Here is a 17,827-nt window from a genome sequence, read left to right as displayed (position 1 = left end):
ACTAATAGAAAGCTCCTTGTCAATCGACTGCTCAATGAAAGGCATTTCCTCATCCGTGTCTATCATGGGGAATGTCCAACCATACTTCACCGTTCTGGTCAATGCGTATTGAAGGGGGCACACTCAGCACCGGTTCAGATCTGTCGTCAACGACGTTCGCTGTCCCCGGGAATGAAACTTCTGTCACCGGGTTTATAGCACATGCTAATCACTGCGCCACCACTCTAAATAAAATAAGCGCCTGTTTAATTACACACCTTTTGGAAAGGCTTGCAACGAGCTTGTGAACACCAATGTCACACCATGTCCTTTGATCACCAAATCAAAACACGCACTATTAAGTGCAGTTATATCTAATCGAATTTTATATTTATATAAGAGCGCCTTCCTTCAAGGCGCTTAGCTTGGTTAAAAAAAACGGTGCCAATATGATTTAGATGGCAGGTGCGTGCAAGGGTTGTGGAATGAGTGACCGCGAGAGGGTATTTATGGATCACGAAAGGGAGTGATGGGAAGGAGTGGAGGGAAGAGAATGCGCAAGAGAAGATGCGAGCTTTAAGAAAGGAACAGGTGGTTAAGGAGGGCGACTTCTTAATGTACTAGGCAAGTTCATTCCAGTGGAGGGGGTTGCAAGGAGAGAGGACCAAAAACGGGATTGGGCACAGGGAGGAGGGACGGAGGTCCAGAGAAGATTGCAAAGCAGCATTGTTCACCTTTTCAACTGGAAACACTTGCAATTGAAGAGCGCAAATGGAAAACTAAAGCACAAACCGCAAACTTTAAGTATGTCAGACATTTATTTCCAAGTGCTGCAGGAGAAAGGTCAAGTATTTGGCACTTTATTTACATACATCTCTTTCCAATACGCGGACTAAGAACATTGCATGTTTAAGTGTATGTAGTTCAAGTGCATTTTTAAGCATGTATGGCATTCATAATCATTTACTTTCAACGTTAAATCGGCATGCACAATGATGCTGAAATGTGCACACAAACACCTTGTGGAGATGGGATATTCATTGAGGGACAGAAAATAAGGAACACATGAATCGCAGAACAAAATACAATTAGCGACATCATTTTGACTTAGGTAAAAAGGCTTGGGTAGGGCTCAACGCTAGAAGGGATGATGTCCGATGGATGACACTGGTAGTTGAACGGCAGTATGATGAGAAAACAAGCCTTAGAGGATCACCACCACGAAGCTGGGGCGAGGAGATCCGTTTACTGTATGTGTAGATGAATTGCGGTATTGTAGGACTGTGGGGAGGGGGGGATGGCGAGGAAATGGATAGGCCTTCATACAGTAGTGGAGAGTACATGGTTTATGATGAACATGATCATAAAATAGTGCACACCTTATTTTGTCGCACGTAAACAAGACTATCGAACACCAATTAGCACGGTTGGCTATGTATGGTGCGAAAGAAGTTCAACATGCATACATAATTTATTCCGCAAAGTAAACTTCGAACGTTATGCCTATACACATAGGATATTTTGTGTACCGTTACAGTTAAATGGTTTCTCCTTCCATTTCAGTGACGATGGCAGTATAAATAAAATGCAAAGGGAGCCTCCAATACACATTGGGATCAATTTGCCTTAATGTGTCTCTCAGATGAGGGTTTGATATATGTTTTCAAGACCGTGGACAACTGGGAATACAAACAATGAAGACACCATTCGAAGCACATTCCATATGACTAAAGAAATTTGTTAACAAATGAAAGACAATGGGCACATAATGCTGATACCACCTTGCACGCAAGTTTTGCAGTAACCATTCAACAGTGCCTCAGTGATGAAATCAAGGGCACACATTCAGATATTTGGATTGCTCGCTCCCATCCCTTGGCACTCGATGATGTAAGCATCAGCATTGGGCAGCTGACTCTCGGTCTTGCTCACTGTAAACCTGGCCTAAAGGGACATTAAAATGGAAAAACAAAACCACGATTCACAAGATGATTTCAAAACAGCTTGAACAGACAACTATTTTCATGCAGCTTCAACTCATCGTCTCTTTCTCTTACCTTTTTGGTTCTTAAGCATGCCATATTCTATTACTGGCAATTGTATTTAAATTGTATTTCAATTGGCATTAATAAACAGATGCTGTGTTCATGGTCAAAGAAACCCAAGCCTTTGAATATGTAAACATTTCAATGAAGAGAGCGATGAGCCTTTGGTAACATAATTTATTTTCTTGTTAAATGCCGCGGTTTTTAAAATGGTGAAGAAAAAATGCTACTTTTGGCAAGATGACATAACCAAGATGGAAACGTTAACTAACATGGACGCCCGCTGCATTGGTAGCGAATATTTGCCATCTTGACACAATCTGACAGGTCCACCTAATGGTCAGCAAGGAAGTTCCTGAGACCATTTGCTCCTTGTTTACGATGAGCTTCTGGGCTAACCAGGTCATTCAATAGCAAAGCACTCTGGGGCCCTCTGCCCATTGAACGCACCCCAGGAAGAAAGCATTTCTACCCATTGCTAAGTGCCACAATTGGCGTCGAGCACCAGAGTGCTTGTTTGAGGGGAAAATCACTAACGCTTTAAAATGATGACATCCAACAGCGAAGGACATTCACCTATCTTCTTGGTTCTTTCGGTAAAGTCACGTAGAAGGGAAATAATAAAATAAAAAAAATACAAAATTATAAAATACAATTCTCACGACGTTTCGGCCACAACGCAAGCAGCCGTCCTCAGGTGAAGAACAGGGCTGTCGGACGCTGTCTTTCCGACAGCCCTGTTCTTCACCTGAGGACGGCTGCTTGTGTTGTGGCCGAAATGTCATGAGAATTGTATTTTATTAGGTTGAATTTTTATTATTTTATTATTTCCCTTCTACGTGACTTTACCGAAAGAACCAAGATGAATCCCTGCAGTCACGAAAGCTTTAAATCGAGACATTCACCTACCGGGGTCATCGCCTCTGAAAAGTGGATGGCTGTCTGTGTGTGCAAGGTGATGGGTCCAGTCAGCACTCGGGATGTTCCTTTTGCAAGCGCCATGAAAATTATTATCTGTTGACAAATGAAAACATGACTTGGAGTTTGGGTTACACCGTAAAGCACAAACTTAGTCGAACATTAGCCAGGCAGATTCAAGCTAATGTACATATGAACCTTATGGCGGGATCCCGGGGTCCCATAAGGCCCTGGCTCCTGCATAAACTGCGTTGCGACGTCATTTTATGTCTGTTGAAGGCGAACGATACGGCAATCTATTTCTCTCGACGAGCCCTACACGATGCGCTAATCAAAGTTTTGTTTCTTTTGTGCATTCGTTTGTGTGCGCGGTGGGATAGAGTTGCAAAAATAAATTAATTACGATTTTGACTTCCGTTTATTTGGGACCCCGGGGTTCCGCCATAAGGTTCATATGATGTGTGTGACCAAGAAGGACCAATTCCACGTTAAATATATTGCATACTCGCCTTTTTCCCGTCCAAGGACGGGTGTATTGCAGTAAATCTGAAACTTGCAAGCGAAAAGCAGACCGCAAAAAGCAGACCGCGACGTGATATTCATTGCATTCATTCGTGTACAATTTGTAAGGGCGCGGTGACACAGACTTATTTCATTTTAAGGTTATAATCCCTTGTTCATCATTACGCCCTTTTTACTTTGATGTCTCAATAGCGTTACGGAGATCGCGTGACGTGAGAGTTCTGCCTTTGCAGCTCAAAGTCGACTGGCTCAACATCCCAGGAGAACTATTCCCAAAGGGCCAGTCAGACTTGGTAACGTTCACTCACATAAACACCAGCGGATGCACAAATGCTTCTTCATGTATTTTAAATTAACCAGTTGGTTTGTTTAGCCCATTCAGTAAGACATTGCGCTCAGGACAGACAGCAACATGAATGCGATCCTACAAAGTATTTTACACAATATCTACAAGGCCCATTCGTGGCAGTGTAAAAAGTCACATCCTTAAATGCCTGGTCCTAATAATCAGGATTAAACCTACAAATGTTTACATTACTTTGCATATATCAATATTTCATGTTAATATTGCACAAACAATGGTAAACATAAATTGCTAAATAAGTAATACAAACTGTTCATAATTCAAGCACCTAGCAAAAGATTTCGGCCTCATTGTTCTGGCATGCAGAGGCCTTCATCCAGCACATTATTGAAAAAGAGCTGTAAATTATTATTTTAGTACCAATGTGACTTGCACCCAACAATAGTGTCCAATGATGCTTAAAGAATAAAATATAGACAACAACCTCAAATGTGTTTTTTTTACGAAAAACAACAGGCAGCTAAGCACTGAAAATACTGAAACAAATCAGAATGACAACGTGCGTCAATGTACCAATAAATTGATTGCATCCGGCTTTTGTGAGCATTGTCATTTGGATTGTTTGCAGGAAGGGCTGTCAAGGGTCTGAATATGTCCTCCAAAATGTTGTTTTTAAAATTTGGGCCCGGCTACTGTTGTGGTTATGACCTCTGCGAAATGAAAAATTAGCGACAAAGCTGGGCAGGCCACACGTGGACTCACCGCTCACCTCCTGCTGCTGTGCGGCCCGGTTCCTAACAGGCCACGGACCGGTACCGGTCCGCGGCCCGGGGGTTGGGGACCCCTGCTCTAGAGGGTATTCTGACCAACTCCACCAAACCGGCCAGACTTTTTGGCAGAGAATTTCATCAAAACAAAGCCTAAAAGTTAAACTAAAATAGCTTGAAATTAAATTCTACACAATTGCCGTCTATACACTGCAGAGAAAAATTATGTATTTTTAATCCTGTTTGATGCTTGTAGTTTTGTCATCGTGATCAGCCTTAGTCACAGCTGGATAAACAGCTCTTTCACAATTCTGTGATAAAGTAATCTTGTATTCTTAAACAGCTATCCAGGTTTCCCTTGCTTATTGCGGGGTAAGTTTGCGCGATTTCGCCTATATGCGGCTAACCTATTTCGACCGAAAATGTGTAGAATTCGGTTTGAAATCGCTCGTATGCGGCTATGCGATTCGGACGTGGGACATGTTTACTGTATGCATCTCCCGCGTAAAGTGAGGGAAACCATTATTTTAAACGTCATATGAACAGAGTAAGGAGCGACCTGGTCCTGCAGATGTTCGTCCACACAGCCTCCATGCCGGATATTGCCGAGGAGCATTTCGGCAGCATTTGTGCCGAGTTGTTCAGGAGTCACGCCTGAAAAGAACAATAACATGCAAATAAAACATTACATCTCAAAAATACACTGACATTTAATCAGAATATTTATGAATACTGAAGGAATACGAAGAGCTATAAAGCTGAGAATAGGTTTTCCCTTTTTTTCTGGCCACAAAACAAGTGTTAAGATGTTAAAACAGCAAACTGAAACCTTTTTACAAGGAATCATGTCTGCATTAACCACAATGCTTGTGGTGAGAATGCAAACAAAAAAACACTGATAAGATATGCATTGTCCTTGGAACGGATTGGTCCACACCAGAGACAGCTTTCTTTTGAGCCTCGTCTCAAACGGTACAACAACAATACAACAACATGACAATAGTGGCAAGTACAAGAAAGGTAAACAAATCACTCGAATCTGGCTGTTGCCTGATGAAGCTAGTTGTAATTACTGGCGAAACGTCGCACTCAGATTGTAAATGTTGTGGCTTGGCTCTCCAACACACCGGTGTGCCGTACTAGTGACGAATTGGCATGTTCTCTTTACGTGACAACCCTTACTAGTTGGCCGTGTCGGGTGGCGACGGGTTTTAACGACACATTTATATATTTACGCGATCTAACCCAAAAAAGCCTCTATTATAAATCACTCGAACGTACAAATAAAACGTAACCATTGTCATCCTACCAGGCAAAGCCCACTGAGGTATTACGTTTTTTTCCCACAAGCGCACTGGCCACAAGTGACAGCTCAACAAAGTGGCTTAACATTCGGAAATTTATAGCAGCAAAATAATACAAATGTAAAACAAATGTAATGAGGGAATACACCTGTGATTTTACAATTCATTTATGCATATAAAGCTGAGGAGAAAACTGATCGACATAACATAAAAAAATTAGAACAGAAAAAAATCACAGAAATGTGTCGTTAAGCTAATTTGTATTTAAACAGTTAATTGAACAAAGTTGTGCATTAACAAAATATAAGAATACCTTACGCATCAATATTTGGCACATATAATTTATTTCGTACAGATTAAATGTAATGTTTGCAAAAATGTAACTTTACTAAAGCCAACAACAAGGGAGACTGCTTCAGTGGTTTGGAAAATACTCGAGGCAGACCTAAGGGAGCAGGGGAAATGTGACAACAATCCAAGTTGTTCAAATGCATGAAAGCCGAAAGGAATAAAAAATAACACGCTTTTTTGGCCTGCAAAACGGTAAAGGACAGGGCCCTGGAACTGCTTGCTCATGCCACTGCTGGCGAAACCACTGCCACAAGAGGAAGCTCTGCAGGATATATTGGCCCATTCTTCTATGCTGCCCATGAACTTTGGAAGCGGCAATACCCAAACATTAAACCCCATCACAAGTGACCAGCCGCGACTGCAGTTTATCCATTTATACTGATGGGTGGACAGAGGTGGGGGGGGATTTAATAAACCTGGCCATTGTTTCAACTGCTGATGGTGAGCTTTGGATTGCAAGTCCAGTGTGCCAACTGTTACACTATCCAGTGGGTCTTGAATGAGGAAGATTATTAGTTTCACATTACCTCGCCTTCCAAGTGCATCACCTGCGAAGATGCAACCAGTGCTCGTCTCTGCAAAAACGCTACAAAAGTAAAAAATACAAATCTAAAATCATTACATGGCATTTCACAATCATGCACAAAACTTAACATGCACTATGGCCACTTAATATATCTGCTAATGAAAATTTTTAAATTGTGCATTTTTTTTATTATCACCCATTTCGGTAAAATATAGCTTCACATACCGAAGACGTGTTTATTGTAACATTTTAATGATGGATTTTTACTTTTGAGAAAATACCTCTCATTAAATAGGCTGCCAGATAATAAAGCAGCAGTGAATGTTGATGAGTCAATATATAATAATATTATCCATCAGAATTTACAGCCCTTCATCAATCCTTTCCTCAATGAAAGCCTCCCACACATGGTGGTTGTTTGACCATACCTCAACACACTGGTCATTGCTGGTTGGTGAAAGAGTTGCACCCAGAACCAGTTCAGATATCAATTGCCACTTATGTGAGCCATGGCCAGGAATCGAACTTGAGTGGTCCAGTCCATAGTGCAGTGCGCACTAACCACTGTGTCCTCACTCTACCCCCATATAACTGAATAAAGTACACCAATTTACAACTCATTCCATTAGAATGTTCTACGCAATGCGTGTCTGTACAAGAATGACTTCTCACCCACTGTAGCGTTAATCTCCAGATTATCAGAATTCCCCTCTGAGCAATAAATAAGGGAGGATTCTGGACGGATGTCGGTTTGCGTGGCGGTGTTCGTGAGTGTGCTGAGCAACAACTCACATGATGCCATTTCCATTGCCGAAAGCACCCTCCCTGGGCTCCTGCACGGCGCTAATGTTAACGCTGATGTCACGGAACTCCTGCTTGAGCTTCCGCAAAGCAGTTGCTGCGGCGTCCTTTGCCATCTGCCAGAAATAGGATAAAATGTAGATGTACGTAGTGTTTAAATGTATCTCAAGATGCTGTACAGAAACAATGGGCGTATTTATTTCATGGTGGGAGGCCACCAAGTGTCAGCAGAGGAAAAAAGGAAGCTTTTCAGCTGGGACTTGAGTATGGGTAGGCAGTCAACAGCATGGATGGCTGGGGGAAGTTTCAGACGATGGGGGTAGCAGGAAAATGAGTGACCTTCGAACTGACCGAAAGATGATGACATTACATGTAAAAAAATACTTCATTTAAACAGATATCATTTTTAACTAGAAACTTGTGATAATAGAGGTTGTATTGCTTTATTATAATTATCATCTTCGGAATGTACATATGATGCATATAAATTATACTAAACGTATCTTTGAACAGCGCGCTTGCCACCAAGTCATTGTTAGAGTTTTCAGTCTTCAAAGTTGCAAACTGAAAACTACTGCTTTCATATGGAAAAGGGAAATTACCAACATTATATGTGGCTTAAATATAAAGTTGCTCCATTCTCCTTGCCAGATGAGAAAAGTAGTAGATTTCAGTTTGTAAATTGTGCAGCCAAACATTCATGTGACAGGTTGCTACAACACCAACAGAGAGCATTGCTGTTGTAGCAATAACAGCAATGGTATCTGTTTGGAATTTTGCTCAAAATATCCTATGGCATAATGAACAGGAAAAGAACATCAAGAGACCATGTCAAAGCCAGAGGCAAAAATGTAAAAAATTACCAAACCATAAGTTATTGTAATTGTGGTTCCTTCCTGTGGAGCCGAATACTCGTTGTATAAACACACAGGGGCTGATTTATGTGTTAGAGGAAAGGGAATTCCTGCTTGCCATTTGGAAAACAAATGACCAATTGGCCTCAATGTTCTGCTACTTTGTTGTCTTTCTGCTGATGTATAGCAAATATAACACGTAAATTTGGCCCAGAAACTCATCAGGTTGTCATCTGGTTAAAACTAAAGGCAATTACATCTGCGTGGACTCGATCTGGGCGATGTTCACGATTCCTATCCAACATATCCTTACCCATGGTAATTTGTGGCAAATTTGGCTACGCGACGATCGGTGAGAGAATAAGCCGTAGGAAGTCTCACCTTGATGGGAAGAACACCGGCTACGTAGGCCCTCCCGTATATCTTTGTGATGTCTCCTCGCTCAGTCACTGTGATGGGTTCTAGGCTCCGAACTGGAGCTGTGCTCAAAACCAACTCCCCGCCTCCTTTGGGCTCGTAACCCCTGCAGTGACGTACCAAAGCCAGTTTACCATGCAACCTTCAAACTAAACATTGGAAACAATGTCGAAATAAATTCAAAATATTTTTCCCCACAAACTTTTTTTTTACAGAATAAATATTTTATTTTATCACCAAAGAACAGTGCACAAAAAATATATATGTTGTACAATACAATGCTTCAACATACATGTTCCCCACTTTCACAACCCTGGACTGAACGGCATCGTGAAGTGTGTTCATATAAACCTAAAATAACCCCCCACAACAGTGTGAGGAAGCCCTCCTCTAGCAGTTAATTGATAAAAGGTACTTATCACTAAAAGTGTTGACACACAAAACATAATGGTCTAATATTAACACAGAATGATTATAGGTTCAAAATAAGAAATGTATTTTCTTCGGCATACCTCAACTTAACGCTGATAACATTATTCAGAAGGGTTCTGCTTGAATGAATTTACCAATGCCTCATTGAAGATTCTGCATGTGGGAAGAAACTGGTGTACCTTGAGCAAAGCCCAAGTCAATAAGATGGCAAATAAGTAAAATGTGGCCTCCTATTGTGGACCCAGAGGTCACTGGAAGGGACCTCAGGGACATCTCTGTGGTATCCTTACATGGGTCATTCTTGAACACAAAGGGTCGCGCTGCGCTGCGAGAGGTTCGAATAGAAAGTTCATCTCATGACACGACACCGATTGCCCAAAAAGAACAAAAACATTGGAGGAAACCAACAGACATAAGTAAAACAGAAAAAAACTAAAAAGATCGCAAAGAAGGTAATTCCAACCGTATTCTGACGTCGCAGTCGAATTTAATCCCAAACTTCTCGGCAAATGGCTTGAAGACCTGCAAACAAACAGGACTGCAATGTTTAAGTGAAATGTGATATGGAAAAAAATTACTGACAAACCATGACACATAACAACTAGTCACGAAAAAATACTTCTGGTTAACGTTAATATATTAATTCAACTAACAATATTCGTTCGATAACATGTTTGAGAATGTTTGTCGATTCATGCCACATTACCACAGAGCAGCTTACATTAACCAACCAATTAATAATATGTATTGCATGAGGAAGTTGCCCAACCTGGCCAAGTAGTAAAAGACATCTTGGAAACTACCAAAGCATTCTGCATTAGTGCCTGAATTTACAAAACCGAAAAGACAAATTCACCGTGGTCGTGTAGTCGATCTGGGGCGCGTGAGAGACATTGGTGCCTCCTCGCAGGGTGAGCGCCGAAGGGCGAGCAGCAAAGAGGATGCATGGCAGCGTAGACTGCACCATCAGACACACACTCCTGCACACCCAGGGGGAGAAAAGTGATAATTTTGCTAAAGAAATTAGTGATGAAAATATAAGTCAACTAAATATGTATTTTTAGTAAACGATGACTATGCGGAAAGTAATCAAGCATCCCGATGATTAGGACTACCCACCAAAGACCAATGCATAAATGACATTGACAAAACAAGCCGTAGTGGTGAGATGTTAACTACATCGCCTGGTATACAGGAGGTTGTGGGTTCGATCCTGACCCTGACATTTAGAAACATGCTTTTAGAGTATTGGGCTGCTATAAATTTCCACATGATAAGCCACTTCGTTGAGCTATCATTTGTGGCCGGGTCGTTTCTGAACAGTTATATAGCTCAGCGAGCCTTACCAGGTAAAATAAAAAAATAATTAAATTGTTTACTCATATGCCCATGACACCAATATTTAATAACTAAGAGTGTTGACTAAATGTTTCACCGCTTGAGCCGAGTGGACTAAGATAATTTCTATGCCAAATCCAGACTAAGACTCAACGAATATTCCACAGGTTTTCATGGACTGGACTAAGACTGGGACAAAAATAAAAAAAATACTGGCCAAACTCACAACTCGTGGCACACTTACACAGCACCAGTATGGGCCGACACAAAGACAAAATCCCCCGTATAGCTTTTAACAGGCTGTTTGGGCGAGTGTTGTTAGCGAGCACCTTTGAAGGCCAGAACGGCCTGCACCATGCCTGACTGCCTTTGTCTCCCCAGTGGCGATGTTTACACACCACACCAGGTACTCATTTGAGGCCGAGTCGACCTAGGGGAGGCCCAGAACCGGTTCAGATAATCGTCACTGGTGTTGGCCGTGAGCAGGAATCGAACCCAGGTCACCGGGTTCGTAGCGCAGCACGCTGACTATAACACTACCGATGGGTGTGGGCCTACACCCCCATCGAATAATGCACAAGCAGGTTGGAATTCTGGGCAATGACACATTTGTTCGACAGATGTAAGTTGTGCAAATTAATCTTACCCCGCTGTCTGTGTGTCAGCACGGTGGGAGCCACCCTGGATTTGCCCAGGATACAGCGTCACCTCACACGAGTTGATTTCTGCACCCACCAAGCGTCCTCCACAGAGGTCCCGCAGGGTGGAGAGTCCCATCAGGTGCTGTGGTCTGCACAAGGGGCCCACATTTTTGGTTGAGTAATGCAAGTGTGTGTGTGTTAAGACTAAGGGTTTTAATCATCAATAGGATGTTCTCACAGGATTTCCACATAGAAAACTGATAATGGGATCCTGAATTTGGCAGCTGGTGTGTTGTAAGTAATCTGGTAACCACACTTTCCACAACAAGTGTGCTAAGTGTTTGCTTATCAGGGAGCAGAGTTGCACACAGCTTCATTATTTTCTGACCCAGTAATACTCGCACATTTAGCTAACAGCCAATATCAGTTAATGTGTAATGTAAATACACGTAACTATACAACTACTTCACACTTAATAATTTTGTAAAATTTTAGAAACTATCTTGGGATGTCAGACTTGAATGATTAATGGAATGAGATATTCAAAGTCTCAATTATAATCGAAAATAATGTCAAACCCTGGAGTTACTTCTCAATGAAAATATGAAGAAGAAAAACTCCACAATTTGTCAAGGAATAATTTGAGCTACTCCAGACACAAAAACGAATTGGAAGAGCCAATAACTGCTGAGAATCAAGATTATTTGACAAACTTCAGAAATAAAGTTTAATTCGCTAAAAATATACTGCATACAACATAAGTGTAAGCAGTTATGTAAAATAAAAATTAAAGCATCACCACATCAATGTGACCATTGAGGTTAGCTACTTGACTCAGAGGTCAGAGCACTGAGCACCTAAGCTGGTTCAAACTGGGTTTCAGCTACCAATTCATTAATTAATTGCCCGATGCTGGCCACTAATGACTGCAAAAAAATACCACTAATGACTGCAAAAAAACACCTATTATTTGAAATTTGAGGCTTAAACATATTTTCGCGAAATTCTAATTAATGTAAAAGTGTTGTTGCATCGGATGATAAAAAAACTACTAATAAAAATTATGCATATGAATCGGTTCTATACACCTTTCCAGGACAGTTTGTCCTCGGAAGTACTGTATCTAATTAGCAATGACAGCCAGACCTTCAAGCGGCAAAACGTGAGACGAAGTCATATTATGACGTGTGATGGCATCACTTTGGCCAAAAAGACTTACTCATTATTGCAGTTTTTTTTGGGTAACTCTTTCAATTTGTCCAAGAGCAACATAACTTGAAACTAACATGTAACTTATTTTGATTGGATAAAACTTAGCTGGAAAGCGTGAATAAAAATAAAAGAATGTAGGGTATCTATTTATTGTAAAATGTAACTCCTCTAATGGCCAAACAAATGCAAGCATCTCAATTTCTGAAAGATGCTCTGGATGGCCATATTTAGAACTTCAGATTTTCAGTGCCCAAATGCATCTCAGGGAAAGCACGGTGACATCAGATTTCACCGAGTCACACGATTAACTGATTTCTGACGAGACACAATTTGAGTGGCCCTCCACTTCACAATATCGATAAAAATCTCATTCTTATTTCTGCCTACATTGTATTACATTGTGTTAAATTAAATCTGCGTCGGTGTCACTCTGTAGGTTGATCGTCTTAACGAGAAGCAACTGTGTAAAACTTCCGACTCCATGACTTCCTAACAAAAACAATGCACAAATATCATCGAGTTCACTACAGATAAGCGAATTAGAATGTTGAAAGTTGCATTTATAGTTCACTCGTTGCAGTAATAACATAGTACAACACGACTATAATAGCGCTTAACAACAGTTATACATTGAACAGACATGTCGCCTTTAAAGCCGAGCAAAGGGAGAGGGGAATGTCCTTGCCTCAGACCTGGCTTGGGGCGTCCAGCCCGGATCTTGGTCACGTGGATGGGTTTTCCAAGGATGCAGCTCAAGGCTGAGGACACCCTCAAGATCTGTCCTCCCTGAAACGTGAATAAGTGCACGGTCCCGTTCATCTCAGAATTTTCTTAAGCTTCGACTACCGCGGCTTGTCAAAAGAAAAACGAGAAAACTTTTTTTTCAACAGGAGATGGGAAAACAAAGACATGAAAGATGGTCTTTTTCACGAGGGTTTCCTGGATTAAATCATGAGTTTATCTTCAGCATCACGCAGTAAAACAAAGCTGAACATGGACATGAATGGAAACGGAAAAACTAAGTTGAAATTTGAAAAAAAAATGTGGAGGAATGCATTATGTTTGGCACCCTAAGCTCGTGCTAGAAATTCCATATTTCTATGACAGGGTCCAGGAGGTGTGGCGATGCAGTGATTCACATAGTACATTATGAACCCAGCGATCTGAGTTCAAATCCAAGCCATAGTTAATGTAAGTGGAAAGTGATATCTGCATCACCACCCTCCACCAAAATAACTCCCATAAGCAACAGTGTGGAGAGACCATCACCCAGCAGTGGATTAAGAAATAGCTGAAAATGCATTTACATATTACGATAGGGGCCAAATTCTCCATTTGACAGTCAAAACTGAATTCCCAGTGTTAAAAACTCCACAAGGATGATGCCCTATGTAGACCTCTGATTGGTATTTTAACTCACAACCTCTCAATGGTGAGCCCTGTATTTTGGGCTCACAATTGCATTATGCAACGGTTGCATAATACTAATGAGGCCAAGATTACTATCAACCAGATGCATGGTTAAAAAAACAGTCTTAGCCACTCATGTCCATAACCTAATCCTATACACCCTAACTCCTAACCTCAAACTCTAATTCCTACCCAAATAATCTCAATGACCCTTAATCCTACACAACCATTAAAATAAGTGGCACCCCTTTTAAGTTTATCAACTAAAAAGCTAATGAAGCAAGAAATGGAAAGGACCATTCACGGGTAAGCACAACCCAAAGAAGTTCTGATTGGACAAACATCCGGTACGTGATTGGATACAAATGTGTAGGGATAGTAGTCGCTCAAAAAAACACTCGTACAAAAAAATCTACAATTACGATTTAACATGTTTTGGAACAGTCTTACATTTGGCTATTCAGCAAATTACTTTAAATCTTGATTAATTTGAAGTTAGAGTTTTTAGCGTGTTGGAGAAAACTAGGCATGGGGGTATAATATTGAAAACTCTTATATTCCACAGATAACACACACTTGTGCTGCAGTGCCATCTCCTGGTCAACTTGCGTGATTGACCACCCCCACTTATAACGTCGTAGATTACAGATATGTGCGGCCACCAGCTTTCAGGCAAATGCAGATGAAAATTCTCTGTAATCAGGTTTTCAACATGCTGTTTTAGGTGGGTGAGACTGACTGAATAAGTGAGACCCATTGTTTACCAAGAGGATCCACAAATAAACTGTAGTGTACTTCACATTTCACTGAGGCAAACAGACGTGGCCTGCAGTGGACCTCACCCAGCAGTGGCTTGACAAAGGGCTGAAGATTTATTGAATTTCAAACCTTTGAAATATTTAATAATGCACAGCCCCTTGTCATTAATCTACTGCTGCATTTAGATGTTCCCATACCGTGTCAGTCAGGGCATTTGTTTGACCATACGTCACTACACTCAACAGTGCAGATTTGTGAAGGAGCGAGGTGGGACAGGATCAGGTCAGATATCACTCCCCGCTGATGTCAACCGTGGCCGGGAACACAACTCAGGGTGCGTAGCGCAGTACATTAACCACTGCACCACCGCTCCTCCCATTAAAGTCAACAATCGCTCCATACATTGCACCAGGATGAGATTGCCAACACTGTAATGCAATGCCTAGGAGAGCTCACAGCTGTGTTCCCATTAACAGTCACTTATTTGCTTAGTCAGCAAATGTCCTACCAGCTGTGCAGACGCGACACCTATGGACAGGAGGAGAAACTACACTGCAATTGACCTGACACCAGCAATACGCAACTGCATGGCATAATTGTAGCAGTGTTTGATATTGAATTCCCATTAGTGTTAATCAACCACGATCAGTCTGCTGCTGGATGAATGCCTCCCCGAGCCATCGCCATCTTTCACAGTAATACTCCATGTAGCTCCTGCACATAAGTTGATCCCATCGCTCTGTCTCCACGGTTAATAATAATCATGCAATTTATAACGCGCGCAAATTTGCGGACGTAACGGCCGCAACTCGGAGGTGCGGAGCCAAGCTCAGTCACTCGAAAGCGTGGTTGTAGAGGCGAGTTCTTAAATGTCTCTTGAAGGAGACGATTGAGGTGATGCTGAGAATGTGCAGAGGGGTGACGGCGTTCCAGACTGTTGGGGCAGCCACCGAGAAACAGCGCATAGACGTGACCGTCCTGGATCTTGGTATCAAGAGGAGGTCGGGAGTCGCACTGCTAAGGCATCTGCCGTGTGCTGTGCTGCAAGTCGTCAATAATGAAGAGGGAGGCAGGCAGATGTTAAGGCATGGTGGCATAGGCAGGTGATCTTGTATGTCACCCTGCTGGCAATCGGGTAGCCAGTGGAGGGCACGGAGAGAGGCAAGCGAGTCGAGACGGGGATGCAGTCCTCTTACAGCGTTAACTATCCGTTGGCTGCCAATCCGTCGCTATTCTCGATCCTTTACTTTCTCGAGACGTACCCTGTCCAAGCCTACTTACTTAATCACAACCAGTATGCGATTCCTGGAATCACACTTAACAGGCAGCAGGAGGAATAATGTGTAGGGATATCTCCACGGACATCAATGACATCCTTACGCCGGCAGGTGGAAGCTCCACAATTCCTGTGTTGGAAACAATCCTTTTGACAGAAAACCCTCACCGTGGGACCTTTTTGCCAGTATCAATATGCTAACACCAAATAGATACCCATTTGCAAGGCGTGAAATCTGCAATAACCTCAAGCACGTGCGGCAGAGCATCCAAACAAACATGCTCTGATAATATATGGCATTGTCTTTGAAACCGATTGGCCTACAGCAGAGACAGCCTTGTTTATGGCCTTGTCTCACCAGTGTCAGACCAGAGAACACCAAAAGGCGAATAACTACAGAGGCAATGCAAGTCTCAAATTATTAATATCGCGGGTCGAGCAGGTACATCTATGGGACCACTTTGCCATTGTTTGCATGTTTTGCCACAAGTACGTGTGGTTAATGCAGCCTTGATGCTTTGCAATAGGTTTCTATTTGGTGTTTGAACATTGAAAACTTGTACATTTGTTTTCAACAACCTCACTACCGGCTTGCCACAAATTCGGTCGCTAATTTATCGACTCCGGGAGGACAAATACCGCCTGAGGTGCTCTCTGGAGCTCCCTCTGATGGAGGCCCTTCCGCCAGTAATGACGTGGCATGCAATTACAGGACTTCGCCTTTACATTACACGAACACTTCAGGGACAGGTTTGCCTTCTTTTACGGCATTTACATTCACAACGACTTCTTAAACCAGGTCAAAAACTCAAGAGATCAGGGCAGCCTCCTTTGCCCAGTGACTTTGATCACCACGATTACCAAGGCGACGACAACGCAACAACGAAACGAATACAAATCACAGCGAAAGCAACACAATAATCCGCGTTAGATGAGAAATAAAAAAACGCATTGAAAAATCCATCGGAGGGCATCTTTGTAGGAAGTCGTCAATGTCCGCCAGAGTTGTGTTTTTTGTTTGCATTCCGACTGCAGGTATCGTGGTTAATGCAAACATGACTCCTTGTAAAAAAAAAGTGTCAGTTTTGTTGCCAGATAAAAGGGTAAAAAAACAATTTAACACGTAGGCTTTCGCGACCAATATTATTCATAATCAACACCATTCTGGAGAATTGCCCGATGATGCTGGATGCAATTACCAGCGAAACGTCGTACTCAAATTGTAAATGTTGTGGTTTCACTCTTCAACACACGGGTGGGCTAAAGCAGTGAACTATTTGTCTTTTGTCAACGTGACACTTTTTTACTGATTGGCCGTGTCGGGTGGTGGAGGGTTACGACACATTTAAAAATAACGCGATCTAAACCCAAAAACGTTGATTATGAATTTTTTTTTATCATATTTTGCTACTGGCAAACGAGGTTCCAATGGAGCACGATGAATTGTTGCGAAGTCAGCGTTGCGAATATCTCACCCCTTCCAGGGTGTCGCCGTCGACGTGCATGGGCTCACGATCACTCATCGTCGTCGCCGCCGCCGCTCGTTGTAACGCAGCTGCTGCTGCTCCTGCCGCACGAGGCGGTATCGACGAGGCGGGTTGCCGCCCGCCAAGCGAAGCGGTCGAACGCGAAACGAACGACGGCAGTCGCCGCCACACGATCCAGAGCGTCTCTACGGCAAAACGCAAAACTCTGCGCGCTTGGCGCGGCACCACCGAGCTCCCGTCGTCGTCGTCGCGCGCGTGTTAAAGCGATCGCTCAGCAGGGCGTGACGTCATCGTGCTTTAACAACTCGGTCACACGCGCTAAAGCAATAGTGCAACTGGGCGTGACGTCATCGTGCTTTAACAACTCCGTCACACGCGCTAAAGCAACAGTGCAACAGGGCGTGACGTCATTGTGATTTAACAACTCCGTCACACGCGCGCGCGTTAGAGCGATCGTGCAACTAGGCGTGGCGTCATTGTGCTT

The 17,827-nt window shown here is 42.5% G+C and overlaps 1 protein-coding gene across 1 annotated transcript; it reads right to left on the bottom strand.

The window, feature by feature from the left end:
- Nucleotides 1–806: 806 nt before the first annotated feature.
- On the bottom strand, nucleotides 807–17,650 carry RTCA (RNA 3'-terminal phosphate cyclase). The gene is made up of 11 exons (XM_078856734.1): nucleotides 17,332–17,650; nucleotides 13,097–13,197; nucleotides 11,205–11,348; nucleotides 10,077–10,200; nucleotides 9,684–9,742; nucleotides 8,753–8,894; nucleotides 7,509–7,633; nucleotides 6,718–6,776; nucleotides 5,095–5,189; nucleotides 2,934–3,038; nucleotides 807–1,923 (listed from the first exon to the last, which is right to left on the bottom strand). Exons 1-11 carry the CDS (start codon nucleotides 17,377–17,379, stop codon nucleotides 1,825–1,827), a joined length of 1,101 nt encoding a protein of 366 aa, XP_078712860.1. The 5' UTR covers nucleotides 17,380–17,650; the 3' UTR covers nucleotides 807–1,824.
- Between the last annotated feature and the right edge of the window lie 177 nt (nucleotides 17,651–17,827).

This window comes from Lampetra fluviatilis, chromosome 5 (genome assembly GCF_964198595.1).
Source record: "Lampetra fluviatilis chromosome 5, kcLamFluv1.1, whole genome shotgun sequence".
NCBI lineage: Eukaryota > Metazoa > Chordata > Hyperoartia > Petromyzontiformes > Petromyzontidae > Lampetra > Lampetra fluviatilis.
This window is presented reverse-complemented; position numbering and strand designations above follow the sequence as displayed.